The 15,553-nt window shown below is 41.2% G+C and overlaps 1 protein-coding gene across 2 annotated transcripts; it reads left to right on the top strand.

Annotated features, from left to right (window-relative positions):
* Positions 1 to 1,865: 1,865 nt before the first annotated feature.
* On the top strand, positions 1,866 to 15,230 carry srl (sarcalumenin). 2 transcript variants are annotated; one of them, XM_079645405.1, is made up of 7 exons: positions 1,866 to 2,003; positions 10,097 to 10,198; positions 10,313 to 10,408; positions 11,373 to 11,408; positions 12,658 to 12,774; positions 13,135 to 13,368; positions 13,485 to 15,230. In XM_079645405.1, the coding sequence occupies exons 1-7, from the start codon at positions 1,874 to 1,876 to the stop codon at positions 14,294 to 14,296; spliced, it is 1,527 nt and encodes a 508-aa protein (XP_079501531.1). In that variant the 5' UTR covers positions 1,866 to 1,873; the 3' UTR covers positions 14,297 to 15,230. The 2 variants fall into 2 exon arrangements, with proteins under 2 accessions (XP_079501531.1, XP_079501532.1); XM_079645406.1 differs by lacking the exon at positions 11,373 to 11,408.
* The last annotated feature ends 323 nt before the right edge of the window (positions 15,231 to 15,553 follow it).

The raw sequence follows: 15,553 nt of genomic DNA, 5'->3' as shown, positions 1-15,553 counted from the left end.
ATTTGTACCAGCTCCGGTTGTGGCTGGCCATCACTCAAGCAGTACAGTTGATGTCCAAGTGTCTATTCCTGATTGGTGGCTGCGATATTAAAGCCCCACCCCCCTCTCTTGCTCAACAGCTCATCGCTAAATTAAGATCCACCACGTCCTGTGACAGTTCAAATGTACACAAGGGACAGTAGGTGGCATCTTCTGCCACTATCCCCTGACATGCATTCATTCATTCCAGGCCTCATGTTCACACCCTCACACATTTATCCAACAAGACCTCAGGTTTTTGTGTCCAGAGATTAAATCAAGCCTACTTTTTGTTTGTTTCCTATAGCCTTGATAGGTAGAGAAAAACACAACTGTTGAGGAGTTAGGAGAAATGGATAGCACAGATGTATTAAGGGATTAAGTAGTTCTTAAGAGGGTATTTAGACACATCCAAAGCTCCACTTTGTGTTAAAAGCTAAAGGTGGTAAATAGTACTTAAGAACCTAAGCACTATGTACTAACATAGATAACATATATCTCCCTTAAGGTGAAGAGCCTTCTGTTTCTACATTTGTGAAATAGCGGTTGAAAAGTATAGTCTTTTAACAATTGTCACTTGAAAACCATATTTAACAGCTTGTTATATTCTGTGACTTTTTTCATTGTCAGAAAAAGCAACAACAAAGCTCATTTTACAAACACTTTTTAAAGGCACACTACTGAATTCAGCGCCTGTCATAGTAATAAACAAAAGATAATTGTTTTAATTCATAAAAGCTCATCAAAAGCACAGATGAACAAATAGTCATGCCACATCAGTAGTGAAGTTTCTGAGGATTAAGGCAGTTTTACGCACCAAAATGAACACGCTGTATTGTTTGGACACGCTGCCAGAGTCATTAGGGATGGACATGCTTGAGTGAGAAAGTCCTGCTATATTTGAGGATTAATTTATAGTTGAGATGTTTATTCCCTTGAATTGTGAGATTATGTTCTGCACAGTGTGTCTGCTTGAGTGTGATAAAGCAGTAATCCGCCTAGCGCTTAGCTCGGATTCTGGGTTGACTCGGGGGTCTACATTTTCCAGACATACCCTCTCTTCAGCTCTCATCCCTGCCTCTCTCACACAGTGAAGATTACTTCCCAATCTGGCAGCGTCTAAATTAACATTAAAAGTGTATTACCTTATGAACATTTCCTGAAAATTAGGGAGTTAACTTGTTAAAGTTAGGTAAAGTTGTTACAGTCATTTGATCATTATTTTTTGTTGCACCAAGCAACCCTAGCAGCTGTATTAAAGTTTGTATTACTAATTTAGAGGAAGGAGATGTTCTTTTCCTTACTGAAGTGACTGGCCAGCTCACTGCACTGCTACACAGTCCATTTACCATATTGCATGCTAGCAGCTAGCATGGCCCATTCTCCAAAGTAAAAAAATCCGACTTAACCAACACCTCTTAAGCTTAATTGGTACACATGTTGATACTGATTCCTACTGAGTGGTATCAATCTTCTGATCTTACTATATGCGAAAAATAAAAAATAACATATATCCCAAATACGTTTTACTTTTAGGCCTCTAAAATGGGCTGATTTCACACCAGTTTGCCTTTAATCCCATTCTATTAATGTCATCTTCTTAGAATTGTTGCTCATTTCAAACCATACCTACTTCCAGTCTATAAAACACAATTTCTTTAAAATGATCATCAGAAAGAAGTTGTGTTATTCAGCACTGACACGTTTAGCCAGGTCTTTGCCGAAATATTTGCAGAGGCCCAAGCTGCAACCCCTTTAAAAAGAAGTCAGCTGCTTGCACACGTAGAGGCCCTCACACACAGATCCCAGCCCCTCCACCAGCTGGCCCTCTCTGTGCCCCTCCTCTTCAATCTGCATGCCCTTTAACCTTCCTGCCTTGGTATATATAGTCTGTGTGACTATCAGAGTTCTCCTGGCAGCCATCATGAAGGGTACAGTCGTGATCAGCTGTCTCCTGTCCCTGCTGCTTTTGCAAGCCACAGCAGGTAAGACTTTTAGTAAGCATTTTGGTCAAACATCTGGTGGATTCCTCATATTTTATGTTGGGTGGTGCATTTAAGGCTCTATATATATACGTTTCCACACAAATGTTGCTAATGAATGAAACAGGGATGCAGTGTAGGTTTAGAAGTTGGTTTGAGGAATGTTAAATGGATTCCTGGCTGCTTTGTGAGCTTGATCTACTACGAAAACCTTCTGAGATTCAGAAGCTTTGATTTAGACTGTCAAACATAGATGGTTGAAAGTTTTACAGTTCTTGTGTCAAATGTTTGTGCAGTTTTTTTGGAAATGTCACTGGCTTCTAGTGTGTGGGGACAGAGACTGTCATGGGGACACCAACCGAGGATAGACTGAATGGAGACAGAAATGTTAGTCCAGTCCCTCTTTGCCATCAAGCTGGACTATAATAATCCTGTCTCAGTTTAAAATTAAACTGCTGGCGCCCCGTACAAAATGAGACTTGAGTGTCCCTTTGATTTTTCTAGTTTTTAATTGTCTATTAATTAGAATCCAAAACAAACACAGCACTCTAATTCACTTTGGATGTACCAAACCTTTTGGTGACTTTACAAAGCAGAGCAGTTAAAGATCATTCAAACGAGAGTTCAGCCTCCCCTGATCACTGACAGCATGTCAGCTGTCGTAATGCATGGCACCAGCTGATGGAAAGTCTAACCTGGGAGAGAACAGCCACGCGGGAGCTTGAATGGGCAATGCACCTTTATGTCATTTATAGTTTTTCATTCATAGATGTGATCTCATTGCTTCCTTTTAATTCATTTTCCACAACTTGGTTTGGAATAAATACTTATACCCATTTACATGTGGGGGGCAACATTATCTGGACGATAACCTATAGCATAGTAAAATACAAATTATAAATACAAATATCGGAATGAATATGATAACATGGCAGCAATGGAGTAGAATGTCATGGCGACAACGATTTCTCCAAGATTGCCCGTGTTGGTGCAGACAGGTCTGCGGGTCTGGAGCAAAGCGGTTGGCATTACCCTTGTCTGTCACCCTTGTCCGTCCTTGGGTCGGCGTTGAGCTCCACGGCCGGGCCCAGGCCTCCATATTCCAGGCTGCTGTCAGGTGTCTAAGATTGGAAGGCCTCCTGAAACCCAACACTGTCCACTACAGTCTCCCCCCCCCCCCCCTCCTCCTCTCCCCTTCCCTCCTGACTCCTCTCCCCTCCCAGCCCAATGCTTCCCTTTAGATGCATTGCACAGCTGCTGTCACTCTGCACTGTCACAATCGCAATTTATTCCCAGCAGTTGGCCTTATAGGGACATGCATTCTCCAGGCAGGAGGGGTTGGGCTATGGCTGCAATTCATGCCTTCATAGACCCCTTCTGCAGGCCCGTGCATCTTTTGGTGGCAGCATGTGGAAACTATGTGTTGATTTGTACTCCAATACCTGTTGGTTACGGACAATTATGAGAAGAACCATAAACTTCTTGCTGCTTAATGGCCAATTATTTATGTTGTTGGTTGGTTCAATCAATGTCAGGAATCCATTGGAGTAGCTAACAGTGCAGAGAGTAGAAGAAAGGGTAATCTCCTTACAAAATCATCTAAAATTGACTTTCAATCAACTGATCATGGGTCATCTTATAGAAGTCCTGCAAAGCGCAGATTTTCTGGTCCAAAAAGCAAATTAATTAATAGTATATAACACCACATTTTTGTGAGAAATACAACTCAAAGCACCAGCATGGCCTACACGTAGAAAAGTTGATGTTTTTGATATTTTACACTCATTTTCGTCCCACATTTCTGTCCACAACAGTAATAAATAAGCTGTCATAAACTGAAAATGATACATTTTGATGATAGGCAAGGATACTGTGACTTTTGCACAACATAGTTGAACTTGATCAACTATGTTGATAGCTTGATCATTCATTTTATGATTGAATCAGGCAAGGGAAGCCTGGTTTTATTGTCGTTCAACTTGTATTTCATGACCAACCTGATTCCATGACGCTGCGCTCACTTTCCATGTAGAAGTAAACATAGATTGCTATAGTTACGATGGAGTTATTATAAGGTTGCCAGAAATCCTAGACTAACCAGGTCTTGTGTGAATGGTGTTGACAGACCAAACGTGGATTCATACCATGTTCAGTGTCCAATGTCACATGTAATGTTTGATAGTGAAGATGTAATTCCTAAAATGTGACGCTGACTCTTTTTGACATACAATCATTTAACAGCCTGTTTTGGAACTTGATTAGTTTTTCACACAAGTGTGTTTATACATTAGAGGTAACACTACCCATCTTCGATACAGTAAAAACCTCTTTGTCGTCACTTTGCAGAGGGGAGGCATGAACATTTAAAGGCACTCTGCTCCACGTAATCCTCTCTTAAGGCATGTGGCATGTCTGGGACATCCCTACACTGGTAGTAGTGGAAGGGACACACCAGTCATACTTAACTGCCTTACAACACACCCCTTCTTGAGACAAGCCCCCCGGTCCCAAGGGCACTTTTCCTCTCCTGGCTTTCAAATAGGAGAGCAGGGATAGAGGCATCAGATCAACACCTCAGGTTAAAGTGCCTTTGCCATTCTGTCTTCGTTTGAGCCTGTCACTCAAATACATTCGTAGATGTCAGTGTCCCCTTAGAGGACTTACAGTCCGGATGTGGCTCACATAAGAAAGACTCTGGGCCATTGACAACCATTAAGTCATGTTTCTGTTTGATTGGTATTTTTTTTCAAGTAAAACAAATGAGACCAACAAAAGTAGTCTTTCTATCAAGTATGTACTTTCTGTCTGAAATATCGAAATTCCATAGTGGAAACGTACTTCAGAAGATGCATTTAACTGCACTTCTTGTGTAAATTCCTGAGATACAAATAAATCTTTAATGTGTCTAATTGGCAAATTTCTCCTTTGTCTTCCACCAATCTTTACTTCATTTAAATCATTCATGATGGTACAGTAGCTTCACTCGTTTCCCTGTATATTACACATTCAGATTCCGATCTGAGGGATGTGGATGTCTCTGAGTCTCCACACACTGACTAAAATAGGAGCCAACCATTCTGCCCCCTCCTCTGTCCATCCTCTGACCCATTGTGGGTCTATTTCTGACTGAGGGGGAGTACTAGCTCCAGAAGCTGTTCCACCTGTTGCCATCCGTGGCCTATTTTCACCACACCCTGCACACGCTCTGCTGACTGCTCTCACACCTCTGACCCTTGCCAGAGGAAGAGTCATTTTCATAGTTCTAGGTTTCTTAAATATTCAATGGGCTTAGTTTTTAGTCAAAAGTACATGCATTGTCCTTTTAGAGTGATCAGGAAAGTTGTTTTGTTGTCACATTAAGGCTGTATATAACATTTGGTATTTAAAAAAACAGTGATTTTGTAAAAAAAATGGTCCACTCGGTTTAGCTTTAAATGAAACCAATGCCTCTCCATGGATATTTCCAGTGGAACCCCCTGGCCTTTAGTAAAGGTTGCCTGAATCCCCCCGTGCTCAGGATAAATCCTCTGACTAGGGGTTCCAGGCTTGTCGTCCCTCATCATGTTCATAATTCCATTTACCTCCACTGTGCTGCAAGCAGAACATGATCCTGGGGTTTTACACATACACAGATACCTGATATAAACAGTGTAAATGCACATGAGTGCAAACAAACACAAGCACACACATTAATGTCCATCCATGGTGTTCTTTCAACTTGAGCAACATATTTATACACAGACGTTTAACAATTACAGGAGTTGATTGACATTCCTTGTGATTATTGAATAGCCTCCACCCAAGGATCTATAGTTGAGGCATGACTTACTAAGCCGCTGGTAGGCTTAACTCACAAACATTCCTACTGGATGTGCTGATGCCACCAGAATGTTTCTCCAAACTGAGGCTGGGTTGTGTGGCAACCGGCTCACTGAGGACACATGGTCCTGAGCGCAAATGTCGCGGGTTCTACTCCCCTGGCGCCTGCACAGTTCATTTTGAGCGCTTATGCAAGGCCCGCCCTCAGCGGGCAACACTACCTCTCTGATCTTTGCAGACCTCTGTCCCAGGCCTTCTATCAGGCATCGGCTGGATTGGGAGGTGTTAACACTCCCACAGCAGTTAAAACCTATAAGAGCTTGTGTTAAAAGACATGACTCTTCTGAGTGATGAGTCAAGTTACAGAAGTTAACTAAGCTTTGCGGCTGAAGGGTGCAGGCCTGGTACGGTGAAAAGATAAGAAATGTGCCTCAAGCATCCAAGTGGATCTTCTGTTTCTTTTGAAAGCTGACTTCTCTCTTCTTTGTCAAAATCACTCATCTTGTGCCATATCTTCACTCAGTGTTGGTTCAGATGACTGAAATTTCGTTGTGTGCATTGTTTCTCTTTGACTCAATTTGACATGCAGTTGTGCCATGACAAGTGATGAGTTGCGGGGGTTGCAAAATGATAGTCATGTTTCACAAATTGTGCAACAAGATGTCACTTACTGCTGTTTTCAAAAAACATGACAAAAAACATTTTGTGTTGGCATGTATCTGACCTACACTGGCTGATTTGAAATGCTTTTAATTGGTGATTATTGTAAAATTCTATTCATTCTCTTGCATTGTTTTCATACATGCTTTTCTTATCATCACATCTTACAGAGCTCCTTAAAAATACTCATTGAGAATGTAAGCTTAACAAAGTAGCGTTTTAATATTTAATGACAGATATAGATCAGTCACTGAATCTTTTTAGGGATTGCAGTATTACTCATCTTCTCCTTTTATTCTGGCTTCTAACCTTTTGGTTTCTCTTGTTCTTGCATCGTGCTGGGAGCAACATTGCACAGGCTTATTTTTAGCAGGTTGACTCGGGGAGAATCAGTGGCGCTACGTTGTTCCTTAACCAGCAGTGTGTGTCACTGCTGCCTCACTGCAAAAGCGCAGTTGGTGTTTTAATTAAAGCACCAGCCATACTTTGTGGGGGGTCTTTTGGGGAGACATTTTCTATCTCTGCCTCAGATGTCAGAAGCCATACTTGGGTTCATTGTATTGACTGTGAATACATTTCTTCTTCAATTATCATTTGTTCATCAATACAAAACGAGTTTGCTTCAGACTTGTAAACAAACAGGCCTTCAGATATCTTTCCTGTCATTTGATGCACCATTACTTCTGGCCAGAGCAATGTGCCAATATGACACTTTGCCAGAAACACTAGAATTCATTGACGACATGGCTGGTGCCGGTAATTCAGGTTAGGGTGGAGGTTCCCATGACAGTACCTCACATAGATTTACTTTACATGCCTGCATAATACAAAAAGCCATTAAGCTAATGTCAGGAATCAAGCAATAAGGTTAAAGACACATTAATAGGTGGCATACGTGAAGTCATTATTTGGAGAAATTGTCGCTTTGATTATGCTATTTGCAATATTGTGTCATTATTACATCTTTGCTTTTTGATAATAAACCTATTCTTAGTAATTTGTTTGATTTTGACTCCAAAAAACAGCAATCTATGAAATTAAATAAAACATTGTAAGCATACATGATTAAAATTAAGTAGCATTTGAAATAATTGGAAGAGATTTCGAGAGAGCGATATAAAGAGTATGGTTGTTTGTTTATATGAATAAAGAGAAAGTGACGGTTGGTAGTTTATAAAATAATCTAAGTTTTGGGCATGTCTGCATAAGAGTGCTTGACCTGCAAAATCAAGCATCCCTACTAAGTGTTTCTGCTTCACATCAGTCAGGTCTGTTTGGTGTTGACCAGAGAATTGGCCAGCTGAGATCACAGGGTCGTGACCTGGAGCATCAGCACCAATTTATCATGCTTTCTGGTGTCCATGCAGGTCTCATCATCTGAACAGGGCATCTTATTTTATAGTCTTAGTTTTATAAGTCAGGCATGTTCAAGTTTTTTTGTCATCAAGCTTAGAAGCCTGTATCAAAATCTTTTTTTATGATCAAGGATTCCTTTCAAACTATCTTTACATGTTGCCTGTGCCCAGGGCCGGCCCTAGACATTTTGGTGCCCTAGGCGAAATTAGGATTTGGTGCCCCCCCCCCCCCCCGCTCCAAGCAATACACAATAGAATATATAAAGAAAAAATGAAAAATCTCTACAAAAGACCAATACACTACAAAAACTGTAACATATTGATATGTTGGTTATATACATAAAGAAGGTTTCAAATGTATTCATTATTGTATGAACATTTTTTAATTGGCGGGTGGACGTCACATCCTCTAGGGGGGTCCGGGGGTATGTGTTTTTTCTCCCAGCGCAGCGCCCCTCCAGATCTGGCGCCCTAGGCAACCGGCTAGTTTACCAGTGCCTAGGGCCAGCCCTGCCTGTGCCAGTAAACCGGATTAACCGATGTGCTGACAAGAAGTATGCTGATGTGTTTATATAACACAATCAATATTCAGATTATGCCAGACACAGACAGTATGATTTACAATTGAATGATTGCAATGAATCATCCCCATTGCTGCTATACTATCATCTTTAATACTCCTATAGCATGCTGTAAATACCTTTAAAATTCCCGAACAACTCTATTAAGGGAGTGTTTAATAGCTTGGACACACAGACCCATAACCCTTCAGGGACATTGAAGTGTGAACCAGGAAGACTTCCCCATTCCTTCTATATATAGCATGTAGCCGTAGCAGGTTTGTCCGACGCAGGACCGTGTGGGAGGCGTTACAAGGGAGGCCTGTTCTGAGGCCTGGACACACAAGGACAGGCCCCACAGTGCGATGAGTCTCTGATAGGTTGGTAAATATAGAAGAGGAAAGACACAGGATTGCACATCATTGTCTCATCGTGTGTATTATTGATGGGAACACTCAGTCCAGCTCTGAGTTCTCCTCCCAGTCTGTAATGAAACTGGGGAAGTCCCTCTCTCTCTCTCTCTCTCTCTCTCTCTCTCTCTCTCTCTCTCTCTCTCTCTCTCTCTCTCTCTCTCTCTCTCTCTCTCTCTCTCTCTCTCTGCCCCCCTTATGTTTGCAGTTGCTATAAAAGCCCATGGTGATGCCAAACAAATAGCTATGTTTATTTTTGGCCTTTGCTTTCTAAATGAAGAGCTGATTATAGTAACAGCTGAGTTCTGAGCTATCTGATATGTTCATGCTCATAAGTGGACACGGCACACTGGTGAGCGGATATGCATAAGGGGGTGAATAGTCATTGAAAAATTAGACATGTGTATGTTGCGGGGTGCAAACATTTAAGGCACTTTGGGGAAAAAAGCACCAAATTGCATGTATGCACAATCAGGAAAAGTCACCCATTTTATTTGGATAGAGAACCTTAAACACCCAAAAATGTCAACCATAAAATACTTTGTTCCTCTCTGTAGCCACAAAGTCATGAACATATATTTGGGTGGAAACTATTGGGTTAATTATGCACAAAAACAATAAATAAATGGATGGATTTGTAGGAAAAAAACCGGGTGAAATGATGTCTTGTTCACAATGCATGATTCAATTTCCCTCTGGCCTCTGCATGTGTCATTCAGAAGGAAATGGATGTCGCAGAGTACGTCTGGAACAATCAATAGGGTTTCATGCATAGCTAGTTATCATTTTTGCCAGACACAAACACTTTATGGGAGGCTATCATGCAATAACCTTTTTGTATTTACAAAAATAAACCATGAGACAGAGAGGTAGATGGAAATGAAGGAAAAACGATGTAGCTGCAGAGGAAATCAAGGCTCAGGTTGGAAACACTTGAAATGTAGACAGCTCAAATATCTGCTGTGTCATTAGTTGATAGTGGCATCAAATGCAAAACTGTCTCCCACTTCTTATTATCAAATATGTGTGTCACACTTAAATTCCAAGCAGTGTTGATACAGGATGCATTGATTGACTTGCGTCCAGAAATATCGGCACTGTTGGCCTCTGTAGCATAGCTTAGTTGAACATGTCTGTCATTAGCCCCAGTGGCAACTTCATAATACAATTATCACTGGGTTGGTTTGCACCATATCTGGAAACCTGGGCCAACTTCCATTGTTCATGTTGTAATTGAAGACAAACAGTGAGGACTTAAATCAAGTTAAATGATGTTAATGTTGTATTTACAGAGGAAGATAAAGTAGAAGAATTCATCTCCGCCCTCAGAGACAGATCTCACATCGATGAGACGCTGCGGCTTGCAACTGAGGACAAATCAGGAGACTATGCAGGTGAGGATCAAAGATGCATTGGATATGTTTTATGGAAAGCTTTTCGCTTGCCTGTAACTGGCACATTTTACTCAGTAACTAATCTTTATTCCTCTCTCTTTTCTTATCCTCCAGTGGCCATTGAGAAGTTGCGGAAGATCTACCACTCATCCATCAAGCCGATGGAGCAGGCCTACAAGTACAATGAGCTGAGGCAGCACGAGATCTCAGGTATCAAAGAGGGTTGGGCTATGTCTGCACTTTGTTCTGATGTGTGGGTTTTAATGTTTGGGTTGCTTTAGTGACTGGTCGTTTGACTTGTTTGTACAAACACATCATCCTTACTCCATCAACAACACATAACAGAAAGATCTTCTTTAAATTCTTGGATTTTATGGTATGCGATTATCTTTTTCTGGGCTCTCAGACTCACTGTTATATGAGGGTGAGGAAAGAATTGTGTATAATTTGTTTTTAAGTTATATATACAGGACAGGTAATATATTAGCTTTAAAATATTTCTTCCCCTTTTCTTCTATTTAATTTCCCTTTGTCCTTGTTTGATTCTTAAATGACTTTGCACTCCTCAATTCTCCTCCAGAGCGACACTCTGAGCTGCATACTTAACTGTCAAGAACAAACTTTACTTACAATGAAATAAAGGTCGCCCTCTTGTGGCTTTTTAGGCTTGGCATACATGCAAACTTGTCAAATCCCTTTTATATCATGCCTCCTAATCTGGGACATGCACAGAAATTCTGAGGGGATGTTGTTTTACCGACAAAAAGGGGCAACCACTCAGATTGTAGGTGTCATCCATCAACAATTTGTATTTAATCTTTCCTCAAGAAGGGCAGCCAAGCCAACAAAGGGCACATGGGCTGTTGCTTGTATAACTTTAGCCTGGGCTTGTGCTTGTCTCTGCTCTTAATTAAACTATTTTTTAAAATGAGAGTAAAAAACCATTCACACAAAATCCCCTAGGCAAAAAGGGACAACATCTTGGACATATCAGGTCAAAGATGGTTCTGTATTCCCAATTTCCCACCCATTCCTGCACATTGTTACTCCACCGTTCCAGGAGACCTCACTCCCTCATTCCTCACTCTCACCCACCTCCTGTTCCACTCACTTCTCTGAATTCTACCCTTTACTGTCCCGTTTCCCCATTCCCTCCACTCCCCCCATCTAACAGCATACCCCGGACGAACCCTGGGGGATTCAGACCCAGGTGGGTGTCGGCGGGGCTTACCTGTGCATGGCACTGCCTGAAGTGCTTAGCCCTTTCCTACCCCATTCATTTGTCCTTGTAAATTTGTGAGTCAATTGGATGGATACCATTTTGGGGTTACCCAGATGTAACATTTCAGATTAGGTTTAGTCAAAGTGATCCATAGGCAAAAGGCTCAACCCATATAGAGCAAGATATGTTTTATAGCCTAATCGACATGGATTTACTTTTCCTTGATTTACTGATTCACAATTCCAACCAAAACTCCAATCCAATTCAAAAGAATGAAAAGGGAAGAAATGTAAATAAAAGGTTTACTCAAAAATAAAAATAAAAATGAATATGGTTTGGTCATCACATTATCTACAGATGACAAGCATAACATTGTGTTAGGGTTCACATTGTAACATTTGGACGGGGTTGCATGTGCAGTTCTGGCTTTAGCAAAGCTTTAAGCGAAAAACACACATGCTTGAGTAGGGGACACTGGCAGGAGGTGATGAGAGTGAATTGACTGACTTTTTGTCCAAAATAGTATTATTCAGGCCAATATCATCAGGGATGGTTATTTTGACCTTTTTCTTTGTATCTTTTTGGATGAAATGTTCTCTTCTTTTAATTTCTCTTCTTTTTGAATTTTTTCATCTTTTTGAGTTCTTTCAGCCTTGGACTACAAGGCTCTCACAGAACTTTCCTGCGCCCTACCACACCATGTCCACTGATAACACACATGGCAGCTTGTTAAGAGACACACAGATTGCTTTGAAAGCAGCGTTGTATGTCAGAGGCACTGCTTTGACGTGTGGTACTAAAATATGGCTGCCTCTTTTTTGTAAAATGTCTTCTTCTGCTATTAAAAAAGCACTGCAGCTTTCTTTCCACAGGCATCTTTCTTTTTATTTCCATTCTCAGTCTGAGGAAATATTTATTTTCGTGCTCTGGATTGAGAATGACAGTGTTGTGATGACATGCTTCTTTGGTGTACTCAGACTTCAAATATAGTTCATCCCAAAAACAACCACAGGATTTTTTTTCGTATAGATGGAGTGTTGTTAAGCTAGCCAAGCAAATATTGACTTCTTTTGGCTATAATATTAAACAGCTCAAGTTCTCAATCTCCCAAATCCTATCATGAGTGGTTATTTTGTAATTATTCACATAACATTTGGGATGAACTTGAGAGGTTCTTTGTCATTATTTAGCCACCCTGCTGAGATTTTACCCAATCTTGTCTTTCCTTGCCTGACAGATGGAGAGATTACCTCCAAGCCCATGGTGCTGTTCCTGGGACCCTGGAGTGTAGGAAAGTCCTCCATGATCAATTACCTCCTGGGCATGCAAGATAGCCCCTATCAGCTCTACACAGGTATGTTATACAGATCAGCAATATCATCTTTAATGTTGTAATCCTTTGTACTATAATCCAAAATAAATGAAGTGATTTCTGACAATTTAGTACCATTACACAGTTGATCAAAAATCGCTATAATCAATATTTTAACATAAAAATATTTGAATGACAATGTAAAAACAATGTGATGATGGAAAAGGGTCACTCGTGTCTTGGATCTGCAGCTTCACTTGGCTTTGAAGAGATTTCAATTGAGTTTTGGCACATAGTTTAACACGCAACTTTTTTGGTTTGCTTTCACAGCATCGTTTTTCAGTAAAACATATTTTGATACTACTCCTGCTAATCGTTCCCTCTTGTTTTCCTTTTTTTCAGGAGCTGAGCCTACTACCTCTGAGTTCACTGTGATTACGCATGGGGAGAAGATCCGCTCAGTTGAGGGTATTGTAATGGCAGCAGACAGCTCTCGGTCCTTCTCTCCCTTGGAGAAGTTTGGGCAAAACTTCCTGGAAAAGCTGGTTGGTATTGAGATGCCCCATAAGATGCTGGAACGTGTGACTTTTGTGGATACACCAGGAATTATTGAGAACCGGAAGCAGCAGGAGAGAGGTAAACAGAGAGCTTTACCTTAGTTTGCAAATGTACACAATCCAACATTTCAAACACAAAGCAATCTGTCTGCAACTCAGTATCTAGAGGTTTACATATTCTCTTCTTCTGTCCAGGCTATCCCTTCAATGATGTTTGCCAGTGGTTCATTGACCGTGCTGACCTGATCTTCGTAGTATTTGACCCCACCAAGTTGGATGTAGGCCTTGAGCTGGAGATGCTCTTCCGTCAGTTGAAGGGTCGTGAATCCCAGATCCGCATCATCCTAAACAAGGCTGACAACCTTGCCACCCAGGACTTAATGAGAGTCTATGGTGCTCTCTTTTGGAGCTTAGCTCCGCTCATCAATGTGACCGAACCCCCCCGCGTCTACGTCAGCTCTTTCTGGCCATATGACTACGCACCTGACACCAGCCGTGACCTCTTCAAACGGGAAGAGATCTCCCTCCTGGAAGATCTGAACCAGGTGATTGAAAACCGCATGGAGAACAAAGTTGCTTTCATCCGCCAACACGGCATCCGCGTGCGCATTCACGGCCTGCTGGTAGACCGCTACGTTCAGACCTTTAAAGAGAAGATGAGCTACTTCAGTGACCCTGAACTAGTCTTCAAGGAGATCTTAGATGACCCAGACAAGTTTTACATTTTCAAATCCATCCTAGCCAAGACCAACATCAGCAAGTTTGACCTGCCCAACCGCGATGCTTACCGTGACTTCTTTGGCGTTAATCCTGTCACCAACTTCAAGCCCCTGACAGCTCAGTGCTCCTACATGGGTGGCTGTCTGCTGGATAAGATTGAGAAGGCAATCACCAATGAGCTGCCCGCCCTTCTGAGCAGCATTAACTCAGGCAAGCAGCCTGGCCTGACCTCCTGTGAGGTTACAGGCTGTGGTGAGAAGCCAAAGAATCGTTATCGAAAGAACTGAGGAAATCCAAATAACTTCAGTGGGTGAAGTAAGAAGAGAAGGGGTCGGGTGGGAGCCACCCTTGCGTTTGTCAGAATGCCTGTATTGATGAAGAAGACAGAGGAGAAGGGAGATTAGTGTTTGTTTTTTTCCTCAGGATAATATGGGGAGTTGCATTTAGGGACTGTATTAATGAGACAGATGGGAGGGGAAGGGTCATTGTTTGATAAGGCATCTTAAGGACACACATGCTGAAGACATGAGAAAATGCCACTAATCACTGAGTTTTGTTAAAATATATGCCCTTCTCTTCTCTCACCAACCACAGGGTTCTTTTGGGTGGGGAATTAATTATGTAAAGAAGCACAGAAATGAAAAAGTAAAATTCAGTAAAATCTTGATAATCCTGAGACTGAAAACATTCAAATACCAGCTCCCTTGTATGTGAATAAAATGGGAAAAAGTGGAAACAGAAGTTGCAAATTTGTGTTGTAAAATCTTGAGAACTGCATTGCAGAAAGTCAATTCCATAAACTTCGAAAGCCGATTTTGAAGTAGTCTTTTTTGTGGGTGCTATAAGCCTTTGCATTTGTCATCCAACTCTTGCGTTTGACATAGATTAACTTTAACAATGCATGTTAGATCTTATTTAACAGATGCATGTAATTCCTGCTAGCATAACGTTTTAAAAATAATATTTCCTTGTGTAACTGAAACCTGAACCAACCTTGCCATGCAACAAATAAGGCCTTTTTTTCTCCTTTCATTTTATACGCTCATCAGTCCTGGTTGTTGACAACTTATGACATGGGCACTGTGATAGAAGCAGAGTTCAGGGTTCAAGGGTCAGACTCTTCAGAGCGGGCTGGGTATGTTAATTTTGCTTCACTTCTTAACTGTTCTTACTGTTTTCTGTATGCGTCTATAAATTTGCCAGTCTTTGGCAGGAATTCAATACTGTGTTATGATTTTCTTTCCCCTTGAACAATAAGCTTCCCAGCTTCTTTTAGCTGAATGACCATGACAAACAAAGATGGAGGATGTGTTTTGATTAAAGCTGTCTTATTCAACCATTTATTTTGCAGGATAGAAAGCTATTTATTGGTTTGAATGTATAATTATTCCAAATGGGCATTTAAGTATTCTATGTAGGTGTACTGAATACTCCCTGCTTTACATTTGTATAAACTACCACAACAAGAATGCGTTTTCCTAGCTTGCATAAGCCGGGCTGCAGGTAAAAGTAAAGTTGAGGACTTCTGAGTTGACCCCTGACCT

Source organism: Notothenia rossii, assembly GCF_949606895.1.
Source record: "Notothenia rossii genome assembly, chromosome: 8".
Lineage (NCBI taxonomy): Eukaryota > Metazoa > Chordata > Actinopteri > Perciformes > Nototheniidae > Notothenia > Notothenia rossii.
Note: the sequence above shows the minus strand (reverse complement) of the source record. Positions and strands in the feature narration are given on the sequence as shown.